The following is an 18,338-nucleotide window of genomic DNA, read 5'->3' as shown; positions in this document are numbered from 1 at the left end:
AATAAGAAAGAATGACGTCTGTATGTGAGTCCTCTTCTGTCTCCAGGTCCATTGTCCACATGGAGGTGGACAACCGTCAGTGCTTCCAGCAGTCCACTGAGTGTTTCCAGAGCACCAATGATGCTGCAGCTTTTCTCGGGGCTTTGGAGTCCAGTGGCAAACTGGATGTTCCCTTCACCATTGAAGCCGTTTATAGTGAGTATAATCTGCAAGTCTCTGCTAATTTTAGTTTTTTTCAGAGGAAAGAGTCCTTTTAGAAATCTCCAGAAATGAAAGGAACAAAACAGCGTCTTTGCAAGTTTGGCTCAATTTTCTAAAGCAGTCCAATTTAAAGCAGCAGATTTTTTGTATTCAACATATCTGCTTCTCCAGGTTTTCTTTTTCTATTCATTTCTATATGGTAAGACAATTAATTATCGAATCATGTGTGTGGTATTTAAATGGACATTTTTAAAATCCATCTGCAGTTATAAAATAGCCCTGTTGATATTCTCTATTTATTGCCAACAAATCTCCCAAAAAGACCAGCAATTAATTATTCTTACTAAACACTGCTCGTTATTCAAAGCTGAATAAAACATCTTTCTTTGTGCCATAGAGCTCCAGTGCTGTCAAAACACTGCTGAAAACACATCGGTGAGCCTCAGGTAGCACTGGGTGACGCGTTCCTTTATTGTGAAGAACCTGCATTGAAATATATTTTGAGTCACTTCCACATACACGATCCTACTGCTGGAAATTCCCACTATTCAATTTAATTTAATTTAGTTTTTGAATGAGAAATCATCACGTAGTATGGCCTCAATAGACTTACCAAGTACAAAAAAGAAAAAGAAGAAAACAGCCACAGTAAAATATCAATGTGGAAAAAAATGAGAACAGAAAAGTGCAAACAAACAGCGCTAAATATAAGCGCTGTCAATTAAATATGTTTTAAGCCTACATTGAACCCAGACTGGGAGCTGGTTAAACAGCAGAGGAGCCTTATAACTGAAGGCTGTATTGAAGTGTGAATTAATCCACTGCTGAAACTAGTTCCCAACAAACAATTTTTTTTACAGCATTTTGTGTTTAAGGAAAGTAGTTCTCTCTTTTTTTTTTTTTTTTTTTTTTATTAAACCATAATCTGTTTTTGAAGATTTCTCTCCTTAGTAAGAATGAATGGACTTGAGGCCACCGACAAATCGCACACTGTTGAGACACTAACAAGCTAATTGTTGGTTTTGGTCTTTTCATGGGATTTGTTGACAACAACTAAAACATTGGATTGGACTCCTCCTTTAAGTTGCATTTCCACACTAGGATTATATACCTTTGATGTTCTCAACTCTAACAAGTTCTAACAGTCTGATAGTTGATTTTCATTTCAGTCCAAACTAAAGGCCGCCTGAAATTATGGGAAAAATACAGCCCAGAATCTAAAACATAACTGAGTGATGTGCATGATTATTTTGGTTAGTTGTGAATTAAAATAAATGTGATGAATGGTAAAACATGAGACAGACAGGCAGGGTCCTTTAAGGCCGGGTGTCCGCACATACATACTGGGATCAGACACGTGCTCTTTCAGGCTCTCAAATTGAGAGGATCCACGGCGGCCTCCGGTCGGGTCCTAACCCTCGCACTCTTTGATTGTGTATTTGTTATGCAGTGGTGAACAAATGCAATTGTGAATCTCAAGGCCTAAACAATCAATCCTCCCCTCGATGTGTAAATCCAATGGCTTCAGGCTCCAAAATGGTTAATTGCTGCAAATCAACTCATCCAGCCCACTCCTCAACATCATATAACAGCGTCTCCCTCTTTCTCAGACATGAACGCATATACGTCCAAGGATAACACTCACACACACTTCATCCCACAGTGTGAGGGGCTGCTGCAACCTTCACCTCGCTGAATGTAATACCAGGACTTAATGTATCTCTGAGGGTTTAGGTTGGGGGAGTTTATCATTTCAAAATCGTTAGTGGAAAAAAAAGAGAAGGGGAAAAATTGATCGGGAGTGTGCTAGAAGTTGGGAGTCTTTGTTATCTCGAAAATCCTAATAAATCCTTCGTCTTTACAGCTTAAAGCGCGTGCAGTAATTTGAAGTTCATTAATCCCCCTCCTTTTTTTCTCTTAAAGAAGAAATGGTAAAGTTGTCTCTTGGTACCCTGAGTTGAAAAGGGAGAGGAGGTGCTGCTGTTCTTTTTCCCCCCGTTTTCTTTTTTTTTTTCTTTTTTTATCACGCCCCATCCCTTTTCTTTTCTTTTTTGATGAAAAGTGGTTAGCAATTCTGATTATTTCTGAATAGATAGTAGAAGCTAGCTTTACCAACGGTGAGGATCGTCAGTCGGTTTCTGGTACTGGCTGCTGGTTGCGCTGTGTTTTGGAGTGGGGAACCGCGGGGCAAGAAGAGCCGGACTAGCTCTGCTCCAGCACTCAGGCTGATCCTGGGTGTCCCGGTCTGTCCCAGTTGGTCCACGTCTCAGCCCATTGTGACCATGTTGTCCCTTTTCCTGCCAGGCGATGTGGATCCCCTGCCTTCACTGGAACTCTACCCAATCTACCTGGTCCTGGGCGGCTTAGGGTTGCTGGCCTTCCTCGGAGTGGGGATGGTGGCTGCCCGAAAGCGCCGCCATGAGCACGGACGCCTCTGGCTCCCCGAGGGCTTCAAGACCACAGAGACCAGCAAGAAGAAGAGACGGGAACCTGTTGGGGAGGATTCAGTGGGATTAAAGTGAGTTTCCGATTTTTTTTTTCACCACCGCCGCTGGTTGTCATCGGGTACCGGTCCTTCGCGGGTCGGGTGAAGGGCTAGTTCTGAAGGACAAAATGTGTCTAAATGGCGATCAGTCAAATTTGGGGTAGGGGGGGTTTTGCCGGGATCATTAATGATAATGATATAGCAGGTTTAGGTGAGTGTTAATTGACTTGTTGGGGCAGAGGGGTGGGGTATGAATTTAATCAATGCTTTTGTTTTTCGGCATCGCTGCACCAGTAATGCTGAGTGTTTTGGAAGAGATGGAAGCGATAGAGTACAATGATTTTTACTGGGTTTTCTGCTTCATCCCAGGCCACTGAAAAACACCTCGGACATTTCACTTATGGACGACACGCAAAACAAATGGGGTGAAGACGAATCTTCGGATGCAAAATGCTTCAGGGTACGTAAACACAAATATGACATCCTTTAAAAACAGTGATTTTTAAGGATTTAATATGAATTTATTTTATTCATGTGAGAAACAGTTTCCTAAAAAAATACTTCTGGATTTGTGAATAAATAACTTTCCTGTATATTTTCAAATTTGTAAAATATTTTTATGCTCAATTTAATTTTCCTTTTTTAGTTTTGTTTTGTTTTTCAGGAGCGGCTGAGTTTTTAATCAAATTACAATTTGATTAAAAACTTAGCCGCTCCTGCTCAGCTGCACTCGTCTCACCTCTTGCTGTTTGTTTCAACAGTATGATGAGCAGGCTATATTGGAGGTGGATGACCAGACAGATCACCGCCAGTGGACCCAGCAGCACCTGGATGCCGCTGACCTGCGCATCCCCTCCATCGCTCCCACACCCCCTCAGGGCGAGATCGAGAACGACTGCATGGACGTCAACGTCCGGGGACCAGGTGGGTTACTCATTACGCACATTAAAGAAATTAAAGGGACCTTCTGTGTCAGTTGATGTGGACTTAATTTTGCCAAATTGTTAGGCTGGATGACTTGGTTGTTTTTATAAACAGCGTTAGATATTATAAAGAATAATGAAGTGTAAGTGTAATACCTGTCAGCAAATGTCTAATTGTGCAAAAAATTTGGCATGGAATTAATTTTGGAAGGAATTGTGACCTAATCAAAAGAATCCAAAGCATATGCAAGAAAAATATAGATTTATTTTAGTTCTCTTTGTTTGTGAAATATAGACCTCAAGTCTGAAGAATCTGAATGAAACAATCGTAAAAGGAAAAATTAGTCTGTCATTGAAAAATGTAAATTATGTACCATAACTTGTAAAAAGGCTTGAAATACATATTAATTTGTGTTGATGGGTCACAGACAAAAAAAAAAATCAAAGTTTTGGAGTTAACATACTAGTCACACATTCTCTGAGCCACAGTGTGCGTTTTTGTGTGTGTGTGTGTGTGTGTGTGTGTGTGTGTGTGTGTGTGTGTGTGTGTGTGTGTGTGTGTGTGTGTGTGTGTGTGTGTGTGTGTGTGTGTGTGTGTGTGTGTGTGGGGCTGTGTGTGCGTGTAATTGTGCATGTAGGAGTAGCTAAAGCCCCATGTCCTCAGGGTAAAGGATCTTCTTCAAAGCAGCTGGCTGGAAGCAATGCGCCTCGGGGAAAACACTGATTCCTGATCAGATTAATCATTTGACCAGTAATGGGCCGCTGTTTCTTTTTTTCTATTCTACGTTACCAAAACCAATGAAGGAATCAGATGCAAAAACCCAATTTTGTAGTAAGTGCCAAATTCCCCGAAGAAAAGATATAAGAAATCAAAGTAACAGATTTAACAACTTGAGAGCACACTTTTTTTTCCTCCGTCGTGGATCGATGCACTTGAATCGACCAAATCTGTGAGATCTGGGGCTTGCTATCCTTTTGAAGAGGAGAAAACCTATCCAAGTCGACGGACTGAGCTGCCTCTCACAGTCAGATATTAATGCTTCGTTTTTGCAGCAGTCTAACTTTAGCAAGCCTTGGCCTCTATCCCCCGCGGCTTCGGTTTCCCTCTGAAGCTTCTTCTGTGCCGAGGCCTTGATCAGAATCCATTATCGAAAAGAGAGAACTGTGATGATTCAACCCCGGCAAAAGAGTAAAATCCACATTCGATTTGTTTGTTGCTTTGTTTTGATCTGCCAGATGCTTTGAAGTGCAGCCTCCTGTCTGTTTGCAGCAGTTCCTGGGTCTGTGCTGTGCTGACCATGCAGTCTGTTACCTTCCTCTTTCAGATGGATTCACACCCCTGATGATCGCATCCGGCAGTGGAGGAGGTTTAGAAACCGGCAACAGCGAGGAAGAAGAGGACGCCTCTGCTAACGTGATCAATGATTTCATCTACCAAGGGGCTAATTTGCATAATCAAACGGACCGTACAGGTGAAACGGCTCTTCACCTGGCTGCCCGTTACGCTCGGTCTGACGCTGCCAAACGCCTGCTGGAAGCCAGCGCTGATGCCAACGTCCAGGACAACATGGGCAGGACGCCTCTGCATGCTGCTGTGGCAGCTGACGCCCAGGGAGTCTTCCAGGTGGGTTCATTTTGGCCAAAAGTATTAGTGCTGAAACTGAAATTATGAAGATTATTTGGTTTATCGGTCATTCCAAATGCCAAACATGACCTGTTTTCTTCTAATTAAATGTGAGGATTTGCTGCTTTTCCGTTTTATATTTCTGTTAATTGAATATCATTGCTTCAAGAACGCTTGTCAGACAAAACAAGTACTTTTAAAGATGTACGATTTTTTTTTTGGTGTGTTTTCTGGCATTGTATTGGCTAAACTGTGTTCTCACAGTGAGTCATTAGTTGCAGCCTGAGAAAGTGTAGATAAAAGTATTAGTAAACTATTACAGATTAGAATTACCACAGTTTAAAGTTATTTGAAAATAATTGCTAAAGTAAATTGTACAAAAGGAATTAATCGTAGCTGAAAAGAAGTAACTTCTTGTACGTCTCTGTAGATCCTGATAAGGAACCGCGCCACAGACTTGGATGCTCGCATGCATGATGGCACTACACCCCTGATCTTGGCTGCCAGGCTGGCAGTGGAGGGCATGGTCGAGGAGCTCATTAACTGCCATGCTGATGTCAATGCCATCGATGATTTTGGTAAATTTTCTGTTTTATGACACTGAAAAAACATTGCAATTTAGTGCTGGATGTAGTCAAACATTGGAGGTATCGAAATGCATTAATACAACTTTGGATGTAATAGCCATGTTTTTGTCTCTTCAGGTAAATCATCTCTACACTGGGCTGCAGCAGTAAATAACGTGGAGGCTGCCATTGTACTACTGAAGAGCGGCGCTAACAAGGACATGCAAAATAACAAGGTATAGAAACAAGGTCTCTTCTTCCAATGTGTGCTGTTAAACAAAGTTCCTTGTGCAGCTATAAAACTGTTTAACACGCTGTCCCCCTTCGGTTTTTCTCAGGAGGAAACCCCTCTGTTTTTGGCTGCCAGGGAAGGAAGCTACGAGACTGCCAAAGTCCTCCTGGAGCACTTTGCCAACAGAGAAATAACTGACCACATGGACCGGCTACCCAGAGACATTGCACAGGAGAGGATGCATCACGACATCGTGCGGCTGATGGACGAGTACAACCTGGTACGAAGTCCTCCCATGCACGGAGGGTCGCTCAGCACAACACTGACCCCGCCTCTTTGCTCGCCCAACGGCTTCCTGGCCGGCATGAAGCAGCCGCAGCCGCAGGGTCAGGGCAAAAAGCCACGCAAGCCCAGCACCAAGGGTATCGGATGCAAGGAGGGCAAAGACATGAAGGTGAAGAAGAAGAATTCCCAGGATGGGAAGTCGGGGAACCTCCTGGACAGCTCAGCTGTTCTGTCTCCAGTTGACTCGTTGGAGTCTCCACACGGCTATGTCTCTGATGTGGCCTCACCGCCCATGATGACCTCACCTTTCCAGCAGTCGCCATCTGTATCCCTGAACCACCTGCAGGGAATGTCTGACCCACACTTGGCTGTGAACCACATGGTGATGCCAAACAAGCAGGAGCTGGCTCGGATGCAGTTTGACCCGCTGCCTCCCCGTCTAACCCACCTACCCGTGTCTGGCTCCAGCGGGCAGTGTGATTGGCTGTCCAGGATGCACGGCAACATGAGCCAACCAGGGCAGTTCAACCCCATGAGAGGAGCTCCCGGTGGCCAAGGAGGTTTGCACCAGGGAGGGCAGCACGGGATGATGAGCACCTCGCTCCACAACGGCCACCCCACCACCAGCCTGTCTCAGATAATTGCGTACCAGGGGATCCAGAGCACCCGGCTGACTCCACAGTCCCACATCATGCAGCAGCAGGCTCAGCAGATGCAACAGATGCAGAACCTCCAGCAGCTTCAACAGCAGCAACAGCAGCAGAGCATCCAGCTGCAGCACCAGAACTCAAATACAACCAACAGCCAGAACTTCATCAGCGGGGAACTCAGCTCCCCGGAGCTCCAGCAGGGCACGGGCACCTCCAGCATGCCCATCCACACCATCCTGCCGCAGGAGACCCAGATTATGTCCTCCTCCATCAGCCAGTCAATGCCCAGCACCCAGTTCCTCACCCCACCCTCCCAACACAGTTATTCTGGTCCCATGGACAACACCCCGAACCACCAGGTCCAGGTTCCCGACCACCCCTTTCTGACCCCCTCCCCCGGCTCCCCCGACCAGTGGTCCAGTTCATCTCCTCACTCCAACATGTCCGACTGGTCAGAGGGCATTTCGAGTCCACCGACAAGCATGCAGTCTCAGATTGGACACATACCAGAACAGTTCAAGTAGAAAGCTTGTATCTTTACACCCAGATGAACTGATGTATATTTTTTTTTTCCTAAAAAGGCACTCCTGATGAAAAAAGAAAAGGGGCAAAGCAGTAAACAAGATTTAATAGGACTTTTATAAGCTTTTATACTAACAGCAACATCTGTTTCATCCATTCTTTTTATTTATTAATGTCTTATTTATATGCATTGCCTGCTTACAGAAATTCCGGGGGTCCGTGGTGTTAGGTCATACAAAGTCCTTTAGAGAAACTCATTTCTTTCATCACTTCTTTTCTGCAGTGAAGTCGCAGCATACACACTGGGTATTTATTTCCTTCAGGACTTCTAGTCTTTGCCTTTTTTTTTAAATTTTTTTTATATGATTTCTCAGTCTTTGTTTATATATATTTTTTTGTATAATCTTGTTTATAATGAAAATCCTGATTAAGGGGGCATTTTATAGAGCACATTTTAAGTTTCAGTGTTATTTCAATTTGTTGTAAGTGGTGGAAAAAAAATCTGTTGACGTTAGCACAGCACGTCATGTATTTCACACACAGGCCCTTCATGATGTGTGGGCTGTTGTCCCCTTTTGAAATATCATATGATTCTTAGTTACACTCTCTAGAGTTGTGTACATTTCTTGAATCAGTGGAGCAGCATTATGTTGTGCCTCTAGATTTGATTGCATTCATATGTAGAGACGTGGTGGGGATGTGATATGTTGTACAGTATACGGCCATCTTGGAGATTGGCAGTTAAGGCAGGCTTGAGTATCTGTTAGTCCTGTGGTGTTGGAGAACTGGCCTCTTGGCCACAGTGTATGTTGTTGTCCAGAGGGCAAAGGAAACTTCATTTTTCCCTCTCCCTCCTATTAGTTTGAGCCTATGGCTGTGTTCTTCTTTTTGTAAATATGTTCTACATTTCCCTTGTAAGCAAGATTTTGTTTAAGAAATCTTATGTCTTAAGCATGCAATTTTGATAGGTCTCGCACCAGTCAACGGCCTCTAAAATGTAAAACAGAACAGAATATATATTTTGTATCTTATTGCCCCTTATGCATCAATAAATTTGAACTATATACAAATAAATACAATATATTGTTAGGTGACATTTTTCTCATAAAAAAGAAAACTACATAAATATTGAGGTTTTATAAATTCATATTTATTTACTGTTTTGCAACACAGAAAAATCCACTGAGGCACCCATTTGTGTATGTTAGGAAATGTTTTTGTTACACAACAGTAAAAGGAAAAAATATCGGCTAAGTTCTCAGTCGTGTCCACTTTGGTGTATATGTGAGACACACCATGGTATAGTTTTCAAAATGTTATAATTTAAAAAAGACATATTAGGTTGTAGTGAAATTGTAATATCTACAATATGTTTCCTTCCTCTTCTAAAGTTATTATTTGCAAGAAATGTATTTTCCCTTTTCATTTTCAATCTGTAAAAATGTTTCTTGTTATAATAAAGGGCACTTGTGTGTCTTGAATTTACAATAATTGTCTTTTTTTTCTTCAGAATGAAAGTACAACACTTCAAAAGATCATTTTGTTCTTGCCATATTCTGTTACCACTGAAGAAAACTTAGTATTAGCACAACAATTACATATACAATACATCACAGTACACAGCTAATACTCTTATAGAGTAAAAACAGTGTGTCCTCGTCCTCATGCAGTTCATCTCTTATTTTTGTATGTTTGCCAAAGCGGCAGCGGACTGTCATTTCACTTAGTGTGTCTCCATCTAGTGGTGCTAATTATTAAATCTAAATACAGTATTGCAATATATTTATTGAGAAACACTGTGCACATTGTGGTAATGATTAAGGTAAAAGATAAATAAACAAAACGTAGCATAACTTAATGCAATGGCCAGAACAACTTACCAGTTTCATAAAAGGGCACTGGGCTCTACGTGACCCCCAGTTCCTTCCTGTACAGGTGTTATGTGGAAGTTATACAATGGCCCCAAGTTTCCCCTGTCGTGATTTGATTAAACACACAAATGAAGGCATATAAAACATATCAGGACAAAACTGAAATAATCAACGCCTTTAAGTTATATTTCAAAATCATTTAAGAAAGCTGGACCCACCTTAAGGATTTTAACATGGTCCTTTTTTTGCAAACAGTATGCCAAAGTTATATGCCACCAATATGCCAGTAATTTGAGACAAAATTATTAGTTGATTAAACGAGAACCACATTTTCAGAATAATTAACTATTTCCCTTTATGTGCCAGTGGTGCTTTAGTGGTGCAAGAATATTTCCAGATGACAAACAGTAAACTTTGAACGAAACAAACAAATACAAAGAAACTTAAAGGGATATTAAACAGTAGATGGTGACTTTGTGTAGTTTAGTTGTTTTTTGAAACCAGTTCGACCAGCTTGGCTGTTGTTGTTGTTGTTGTTGTTTTCCCCTCGGAAGAGCCTTTGGCCCGAAAGAACTACATCTCCCATGATGCACCGCGTGTTGCCCAGCAGGAGTTCAAAGTTCAAACATTACAGTAAAAATAGGGTATTCGCTGCTTGCTGCTTCTGCGCTCACAGGGGGGGGGAAATAAACAACTTGGGGAGCACAGAGGACACCACTCGGTTGCCATCGCACCGAAAACCGGGCGAGGACCCCGAAGATGGCCCTCAGTTAATCGGTGCCCGCTCGTAGGTTGTTGTCGGTGGATTTACAAACGACGGCTAGCTGCGTGCTAACGTTAGCACGCTAGCTTGCCCAAAAAAAAAAAAAAGAAAAAAAAAAGCAGCACATAGCAACTGCTGCTAGCTCACGTCGGATCAGAGGACCGACCGGGTCTCAGGGCTGCAGCGATGTTCGTGCAGGAGGAGAAAATATTCGCCGGGAAAGTGTTGAAAATACACATCTGCACCATGGACGGCGCGGAGTGGCTGGAGGAGGTCACGGAAGACACCACGGTGGAGAAGCTGAAGGAGAGGTGCTTGAAACATGTAGGTTGGGTTGTTTTCTTCCTCCAGGTTGTTTTCTGTCCTCAGTTTCTTTTCTCTTTTTTTTTTTTTTGTCCTGTCACTCCTCTGCCCGCCCCGGGGTGTTTTCAGTCTGCCACGGCCTCTGTGTAAACCCTCAGTGTCGGTGTCACCGGCTTTGTATTTATAGTAACTGGGTAGACGTTTGCTATTTATAATTGAGCAGGTTGGCTGTCCCTGCGGAGGGACACGGTCCGACTCGGCATCTCCTCCGATCAGAGACACGCTGCTGTCCAGCCTGTCTATTATTACACAGCAGCTCACATCCTCTCCTTCTATGGCCCACAGCATCAACCCGAGGTGTGGTCCGCTGTTTGGGTTTCACAGCTCACCTTTGGGGGTTTCTTCCACTCTTGAAATGATTCCTTTAGTCTGAACTAAAACTTCTCACAGCAGCAGCTTGTCATCATTTCTCAGATTAAGTTTTGAGATGTTTTATTTACGGTGATAGGGCAAAGAGAGAAAGCAGTTATTGACTGGTTTTTTTTGGGGGGGGATTAAATGATTAATCAGTCATCAAACTTTGCAACTTTTTTTTTTGCAATGAATCAATTATTTTATTGACAGAAAGTGTATTAACATACTGTTTGAATCCGCGTATTAATAGTTTTGAGTCTTCAAAAAGTTAAAATGCCAAATACGTACTTGTTCCTGTTCATCTCGCGTAAGGATGCTCTGTGTTGTGTATAATTGTGAACTGAATATTTTGTGGTTTTGTACTGTTGATCAGACAAAATAAGACTTTTGAAAAGACTGCCTTATATTTTATTAATCGATCTTGATTAATCACTTAAATTGCTTAGATTCATGAATCGACTCAATCGATGCGTTGGCCTATTGTTTCATCTCATCGACAGACAGTCAACAATAACGTGCAAATCTACTGCTTGTTAGTTTTATACAATTGTAAACAGACATACTTTTAGGATTTTAGGATTCTGACATAAATCACAATTTTAAGATGTCAGCTGGTCTCTTAGAAAATATGATGAGTATTTAAAACTTGTCTTTAATACAGAAAATGAGTTCCTGAGCTGCTTTCCTTTGTGCTTATTTTGTAGTATGTACATGGAAGCTTAGAAGACCCCAAAACACTTACCCACCATAAACTTATACATGCTGCTACAGAAAGAGTCCTCACCGACACAAAAACTGTCGCTGATGAAAACCTCAAAGATAAAGGTACGTATGTTCTATTTATCAAGATTTTGAAAAAAAAAAAAAAAAAACCTGTAAAGTTTTCCATGAATTGATTGTGTTTCATGTATGTTGCAGAGGTTTTGCTGCTTATAAAGAAAAGGCCGCCGCCGACCCCTCCAAAGATGGCGGATGTTAGTTCAGATGAAAAGGTAAGCTTAATCAACCTTTTGTGAAATCAATAACGTGGTGTCTTATTTTGCCTACCTTTTATTGACTCTTGTTGTTTCTTCTGACTGCCACAGAAGAAACAAGATAACAAAGCTCCAGACAAAGACGCTATCCTGAAAGCCACCGCCAGCCTGTCCATACGTCACACTGACCGCACTGTTACTCAGCACAACATCAGAGATGTAAGGAGGCGTGGCTTCACCTCGCAGGGTGTATTCAAATGCAAAGAAATAGTAAAACATGGAGTAAACACAAATTTTATCTACAGTTCCAACCATTTCAAAAATAGATCGATTGTCAAAGCTGGTAATGATTTTTGACATGTTTGTGTGGTCTTGTTTCTGTTGTTACAGTTTCAAACAGAGCTCAGAAAAATCCTGGTTTCTCTAATTGAAGTCGCCCAGAAGCTCCTTGCCTTGAACCCTGATGCTGTTGAACTCTTCAAAAAGGCCAATGGTAAAGTGGACAGTCCCTTAAAACCATTTCCGAATCTATAGCAATAGTCCTTCCGTCAAGAGATATATATTTATATTTTTGGCATGTTTAAGACACTTCAGGATGGAGCCCCCTCAGCAGAAACATTGTTGTGGTACACTGGGGTCCCAGTGTATGTACACGGGGCCCACACAGGCAAATACATTCAATCTTGGGGCAGCTCAGGGTTTCCATTTGACTTGTAGGTGTAAACTGGGCCCTCAGATGTGAGGGAAACATGCTCACTGCACATAGAAAGACTGCAGCTGGTCATGTCAAGGCCAAGTCCCAAGTCCAGGAGCTTTTTGCTGCGAGGCAACAATGTTAACCTCTGAAGTGAATGCTGAATTGATAACAGAGTGCGTTTTATTTGAAAAAAACACTGAGGTACTAGATATTGGATCTTATTCAGTGTTTGTCCTTTCAGAGCCTTTTTAAAAAATGCACTGTTGCTGGAGAACAGACCTGATGATTATCGTTATGTCAGTGTTTGTGCCAGGCATCTGATCTCTTTGTGTTTCTGTGTCTCAAAGCAATGTTGGATGAAGATGAAGAAGATCGGGTGGATGAAACGGCCCTTCAGCAGCTCACAGAGATGGGTTTCCCCGAGAGCAGAGCAATCAAAGCTCTTAGATTAAACCAGTAAGGCTGATATATATATTTATTTTTATTTTTTTTTGTTTTTTTTTTTTTTTGTTATGAGGACTCACTCATATTTTACCGTTTGATAAACACCTACATCATTTTCATCAGATATTTGTGTTGCTGAAAACTGTCCCCAATGATGGACTTTTGAGTGTACATTCATACCAGACTTCCACTGAGCGGTGGCAAAGTAGTTGGTCCTGGAAACCCTTACAGACACTAGACATGTTTTTTGTTGTTGTTGTCGTTGTTGTTTTTTTCCGATCTCCCTTTAGCATGTCAGTGACCCAGGCTATGGAGTGGCTGATCGAGCATGTAGACGACCCCTCTGTAGACACGCCTCTACCGGACTCTTCTGGGGCAGCCGGAGCCACGGCAGCAGCTACACCCGGCCCCTCTGCTTCAGCCTCCGGTCCAAACCTTCTCCGCAGTCTCTCGAGCCAGTCGAGCACAGACGAGAGCAGCAGGCAGGATGAACTCACAGAGATCTTCAAGAGGATCCGCAGGAAAAGGGAGTTTAGACCAGATTCAAGGGTGGGTGGATTTTTTTAAACATTGTATACGAAACCTTTGAGTATTATTTACTTTTAGAAAACTCATCTCAGAGCTCACATCTGCCACATATAGGGCAGGATTACACTTATGATAGTGTGCTGTTTTTTTTTTTTTTTCTTTCATTATTATAACAACATTATTATCATAGTGTTTCTGTTTAAATCCAGTAGGCATGTAGGATTTTTGTGTTTTTATCAGAAACAACTGTGATCACTGTGAAATTACTTGATTGGCCTGTGACTGCATCATCTAATACATAGCAGATATAACTGGCAGACAATATATATATATGCATATATATATATATAGAGCATATGAAGTGTTATTGTGTTTAGTTAGACATTTTTGGATATCACTCTGATTATGTTTACAGTCTTAGAGATTAATGTACCTCAGTTTCCCCAGCAACAGCTCCCCACTATCTCCAAAAATACAAAAGTCTATCTTGCCATCAAGCTCTTCTGTTGCAGTTAATTTTTCCAACATGGCTGCAATGAGTGATTGTTACACTGTTTACAGCTTCAGCTTGTTCCTGTATCCTCAAATGAGTTTTGAACCTCCAGCATACTCGCTGGGTTCCATTGGAGCAGTGTGTTATTGTAATTAGCCTGAATCGTTTCTTCTTCTTTTTTTCTCCAGGCTGTCATTGCCTTGATGGAGATGGGCTTCGATGAAAAGGAGGTGGTCGATGCTCTGAGAGTTAATAACAACCAGCAGGATGCTGCGGTAGGTTTTCACATTCAATAACTCTCATTACAAGCAATGCTTGTATATGAAAAAAGTCCATCTGTGCCTGCTGTTTGCGGATCGGCTCTCCCGTAGAGGTTTTCATAACTGTATATTCCTGTCACTGGCAGATGTTATGATTTCCTTGGTTTTGAGGGCCTTAATAAACTGCCTGCAGATCATTTTCATATTCGGTTGTTCTTCTTTCAGTGGCTCCATTGTTGCTAAAACAATTTGCTTTTATTCTAATCTATGTAAGAGTAATAATCCAAACCGCTGAGCTCTATTATAGAAAATACTTTACCTGGATGTTGTGTAAGCATTGTCAGTATTATGCTTCCAGTAAACTTCACCAGAACTGCAGTTAGAGGGTCTGTTTCCACCTTCTGTAACTTTTCAAAACTGCCCGTCCAACATTTCCCACCAACCTCACACTGTGATTGGCCAGCTTTGCAGAAGTGAGAAAGGAGCCTGGCCTTGAACCGCTCTGTGTTTTCATTCTTTACACAGCAATTTGTGGCGCTATTTAAGATGGTCTGAAAATGTACTCTGTTGTCCCATTTTTAAACAATATCTGATCTCCTCCCTCTCTATGTTACTCTCTTCACCTTCGCTCTGTGGCAGAGCGGCTATAAATACGTGAGAGTTTGACAACATGTTGTACGAACCACTTCTCCTCTAGTATAACCTTATAGTCTTAGATAGACCTGTTGTAAACGTGGTGCAAAATATGATTTTATTAGTTAAGACCTTTTAAACTGGAAGGCTTTTGTTCAAATACTCTGGCCTGCTTGTTTCTGGGTGATCCTGAACTCTGATCCTTCGTAAAGATGTTGATATGTTTTTAAAACCAGAGCAGAGCATTGGTTCCTCACTGTGTTTTCCCATCCTGCAGTGTGAGTGGCTGCTGGGAGACAGGAAACCTTCTCCAGAAGATCTGGACAAAGGCATCGACACCAACAGCCCGCTTTTCCAAGCCATCCTGGAAAATCCAGTGGTCCAGCTGGGTCTAACCAACCCCAAGACTCTGCTAGGTACCGTCAGATCAAACCTTGTGGAAAAAGCTAAGATATTGGATGATTTGAAATGTTCTACCCCAAATAACATCAGAAACTGTTTCACATCGTTGTCTGTTTTGTTGTGTGAGCAGCTGAAGCGCATCTATCGAACCATCGTAACAAACTGCAAGTGTTTCAAAAGAATATGAACGACTTTGATTTTACATACACATTTAAAGGCTGCTGGTTTTGTTCAATTTGATTTATTTAGCAGCAAACATAAATCATGTCTCTGACTTTACTATTAAATGTGGCTTTAGTCATCTAAATGTCTCTGACTTTACTATTAAATGTGGTTTTAGATAACTAAAGCCACATTTAATAGTAAAGTCAGAGACATGATTTATGTTTGCTGCTAAATAAATCAAATTGAACAAAACCAGAAGCCTGGGTGAAAAATTCCCTTTTAACAGGCAGAAACCTCCAACAGAGTCGGGCTCAGGGTGGGCAGCTTTCACGCTCCACTTGGTTGATGGGAGAGAAACGGGAGGTTGAATATATTTCTCACTGGTGTGCCTTGTGTTTGTGTGCAGCGTTTGAAGACATGCTGGAGAACCCGCTGAACAGCACCCAGTGGATGAACGACCCGGAGACCGGCCCTGTCATGCTCCAAATATCCAGAATCTTCCAGACCCTCAATCGCACATAGAGCCTCCTGGTGATCCGCTGTGTGACTGTGGCAGCTTGTGTGCGTGTGTTGGTGTGTGTTTGATCATACTGGAATGTGTGTGTATCTTGAGAGTGGCAGAGACACAAGTATTTCTTTTTGTATTTTATTTTTTTGCCTTGTAAAGACAAAAGCCAGATGAGTCAAAGTATGAATTAAAAATGTTCCTCGTATAACTATTTATAACAGTACAGTAAAAACACTTACACAAAAGAAATGTCAACATAAACGTTATTATTATTATTATTACAGGAATAATATAAAAGTAAGATATTTAGTATATTGTTTTTACATTTTAATGATAACAATTTATAGATATGACAGACATGATTTATTTTCTATAATTTCTCCATGTGCAAAACTGACATCAGACATCAATTTACTGTTTACACTTCAAAGGAAACTGTTTTTGTATGTTTAAATATCAATTACAGTCTGTCTCTTTAAATTGCTACATTTCATCAGTGGGGAATGTGTGGAGGACTTCTGTCGGTATCATACTTTCTTTGTTTTCCTCTCTCTGTCTTTGTTCTCATCAAAAATAACTGCTTATGATGGAGAAGCTTGTGGTCAGCGTTTGGTTCAGACCGTTACCTTTGCCTGCGTCGATGCCTGCAAGGTGACTGTAAGTCAACCGCCTCTCAGTTTGAAGAGAAATTTTGTCCTTTGAGCTTCTTCAGACATATTTATTTCTTGCCTTTTAGAGGAAAGCTGTACACTTAAACTGTGTCTCGGTCCTGTTTTTACGAGAAGATGTTATAGTAGGCCTGTGTGTTTTTCTTGTCAATGTGCTCTTGAATGTCATATTATCATGTCGCGCTCATTAAGCACTTGTTCACCTCGAATGAGTATCGCTCACTGCAGCACTGAGGGAAATTAAAAGAAGGTTTCATGTTTTATCTGAAAAGGCTGTGGTGGCACGTTAAAGGAAGCTAAGCCCAATCAAAAAGGGGTTTGCCTTTTTTTTTTTATTTTTTTTTTTTTTAAACCTTTAAATTTGAATGAAGATGAACGCTAGCGAGCATCTTCACACACACAAAGAAATAATAGAAGTGGAGTTTTGGTTTACTTATGTGTTTTTCTTTTCTTTATGCTGTTCAAACCAAACCAAAATGTCACTGTATAACCTGCCTTGTCATTAGATGTATCCAGTGAAAAAAAATACCCTGTATTTCTGTGCAATAGGAAGGACTTCTGTTGGCCTGTAAAGACATATATTTGATTTGCGTGTTAGAGACGTGTGAACTGCAATGGGTAGTGTGTTATATTAGCCTTTGCATTGAGTACTTTAAGTCTCCAGCTACAAGAAGGAGAGTCGAGCCTCTCCTGGTTGTACCAAGAGTTAAAAACAATATGGAGGGTGGTGTGTCTTGCCAAGCTTTTGAGTGTTTTTATTCAATATTTAAAATATGGTATTGATGTGACTTTCTGCTCAGGGAGGCTGAGATTGTTTTTCTAAACCTGTCGTTACGGCAAACCTCTGCTCAACCCTGTCTAGTTTGGCATTTGAAAATGGCTTTAACTAATCTGCCGAGAAACTTTTACGAATAAGAGCACCACAGGACATGGTTTCGTAAATGCAATATTTGAAAATATTTAAATGTTTTTAGAGAGAAGTGTCTGTTTGAACTATGTATTATTACATTATTTATATGAAAGCCAAACTAGTAACTTGTTCTTATTTATAACATTTTTTAGCAAACCTTGAAGCTAATCTACAAATGTGAAAAAAAATTAAATGCTTCAAATGTTGTTTTTACAAACCAACTTCAAAATGTGCTTCTGGACTGGTAGGTCACAGGGTGATTTCAAGTGTTGGAACGAAGGAGGGTTTCTACACGCATCTCTGGAAGCCTCTCTCCTGCACTGCAGCGGCCCTTTATCGTGGGCCCACAGTGACCAGCTGTCTCACCACCTCCATGCTTTGCATTGGCACACATACAAAACCCTCTCTCCCTCCGTAATATTGTGAAACAAACACTGGGAGAGTGTACGTTTAAGGGAAAAACTCCACACGAAATGCCGATATCTTTTCAAAACGGTCAGCAGGAACAGAACGGAGCAAAGTGAACTTTATTGCAAAGGGACGCTGAAGAGAGAGCTGTTGGAGTCACAGATTGTTGTTTTCACTCCACTTTCATGCAGGACTGTCCCAGATCAACAACCTATGCAATATACTCACAGTCTGTTCGATCAAACAGCCTCATGGCTGCCGGCATCTAAATCACTATTGCATTAAAGTTATTTTTTTGTGGCTGTATTCTTTGGGTTCTGTGTTGTTTTTAAGTGACACTTTGACAATGACGAAGGTTCAGTGCATCTAGTTAAAGTGCAGAACAACAGATTTAAAAACAGTGAATTAA

General features: G+C 41.4%; 2 protein-coding genes across 2 annotated transcripts in view; both read left to right on the top strand.

Moving 5' to 3' along the window:
* LOC138625524 (neurogenic locus notch homolog protein 1-like) overlaps positions 1-8,979 on the top strand; it is a 45,453-nt gene extending 36,474 nt beyond the window's left edge. Inside the window, exons 27-34 of the mRNA XM_069706505.1 lie at positions 47-195; positions 2,506-2,719; positions 3,056-3,146; positions 3,448-3,610; positions 4,935-5,233; positions 5,664-5,811; positions 5,938-6,035; positions 6,138-8,979. Of these exons, the coding sequence (XP_069562606.1) occupies positions 47-195; positions 2,506-2,719; positions 3,056-3,146; positions 3,448-3,610; positions 4,935-5,233; positions 5,664-5,811; positions 5,938-6,035; positions 6,138-7,490 (2,515 nt within the window). The 3' untranslated portion in view covers positions 7,491-8,979. The remainder of the gene's footprint in view (positions 1-46; positions 196-2,505; positions 2,720-3,055; positions 3,147-3,447; positions 3,611-4,934; positions 5,234-5,663; positions 5,812-5,937; positions 6,036-6,137) is intronic.
* A 993-nt stretch (positions 8,980-9,972) lies between these two features.
* On the top strand, positions 9,973-18,235 carry ubac1 (UBA domain containing 1). Its single transcript, XM_069706506.1, has 10 exons — positions 9,973-10,446; positions 11,544-11,664; positions 11,758-11,831; positions 11,925-12,032; positions 12,204-12,306; positions 12,858-12,966; positions 13,245-13,503; positions 14,164-14,250; positions 15,146-15,284; positions 15,842-18,235. The coding sequence occupies exons 1-10, from the start codon at positions 10,309-10,311 to the stop codon at positions 15,955-15,957; spliced, it is 1,254 nt and encodes a 417-aa protein (XP_069562607.1). The 5' UTR covers positions 9,973-10,308; the 3' UTR covers positions 15,958-18,235.
* Positions 18,236-18,338: the final 103 nt, after the last annotated feature.

The sequence above is a fragment of the Brachyistius frenatus genome, unplaced genomic scaffold, assembly GCF_029030835.1.
Source record: "Brachyistius frenatus isolate BFR_SWC_R1_liver_20210118 unplaced genomic scaffold, ASM2903083v1 Contig_63, whole genome shotgun sequence".
Lineage (NCBI taxonomy): Eukaryota > Metazoa > Chordata > Actinopteri > Embiotocidae > Brachyistius > Brachyistius frenatus.
The sequence above is the reverse complement of the archived record's forward strand: the minus strand, read 5'-3'. Positions and strand labels throughout refer to the sequence as shown.

What these genes read in the sequence shown, in the direction of transcription:
- ubac1 (XM_069706506.1), top strand. Translation starts at nt 10,309, where the DNA reads ATGTTCGTGCAGGAGGAGAAAATATTCGCCGGGAAAGTGTTGAAAATA. An exon ending in ATGTTAGTTCAGATGAAAAG is followed by an intron (nt 11,832 to 11,924) that starts GTAAGCTTAATC and finishes TGACTGCCACAG; the next exon opens with AAGAAACAAGATAACAAAGC. An exon ending in ACAACCAGCAGGATGCTGCG is followed by an intron (nt 14,251 to 15,145) that starts GTAGGTTTTCAC and finishes CCCATCCTGCAG; the next exon opens with TGTGAGTGGCTGCTGGGAGA.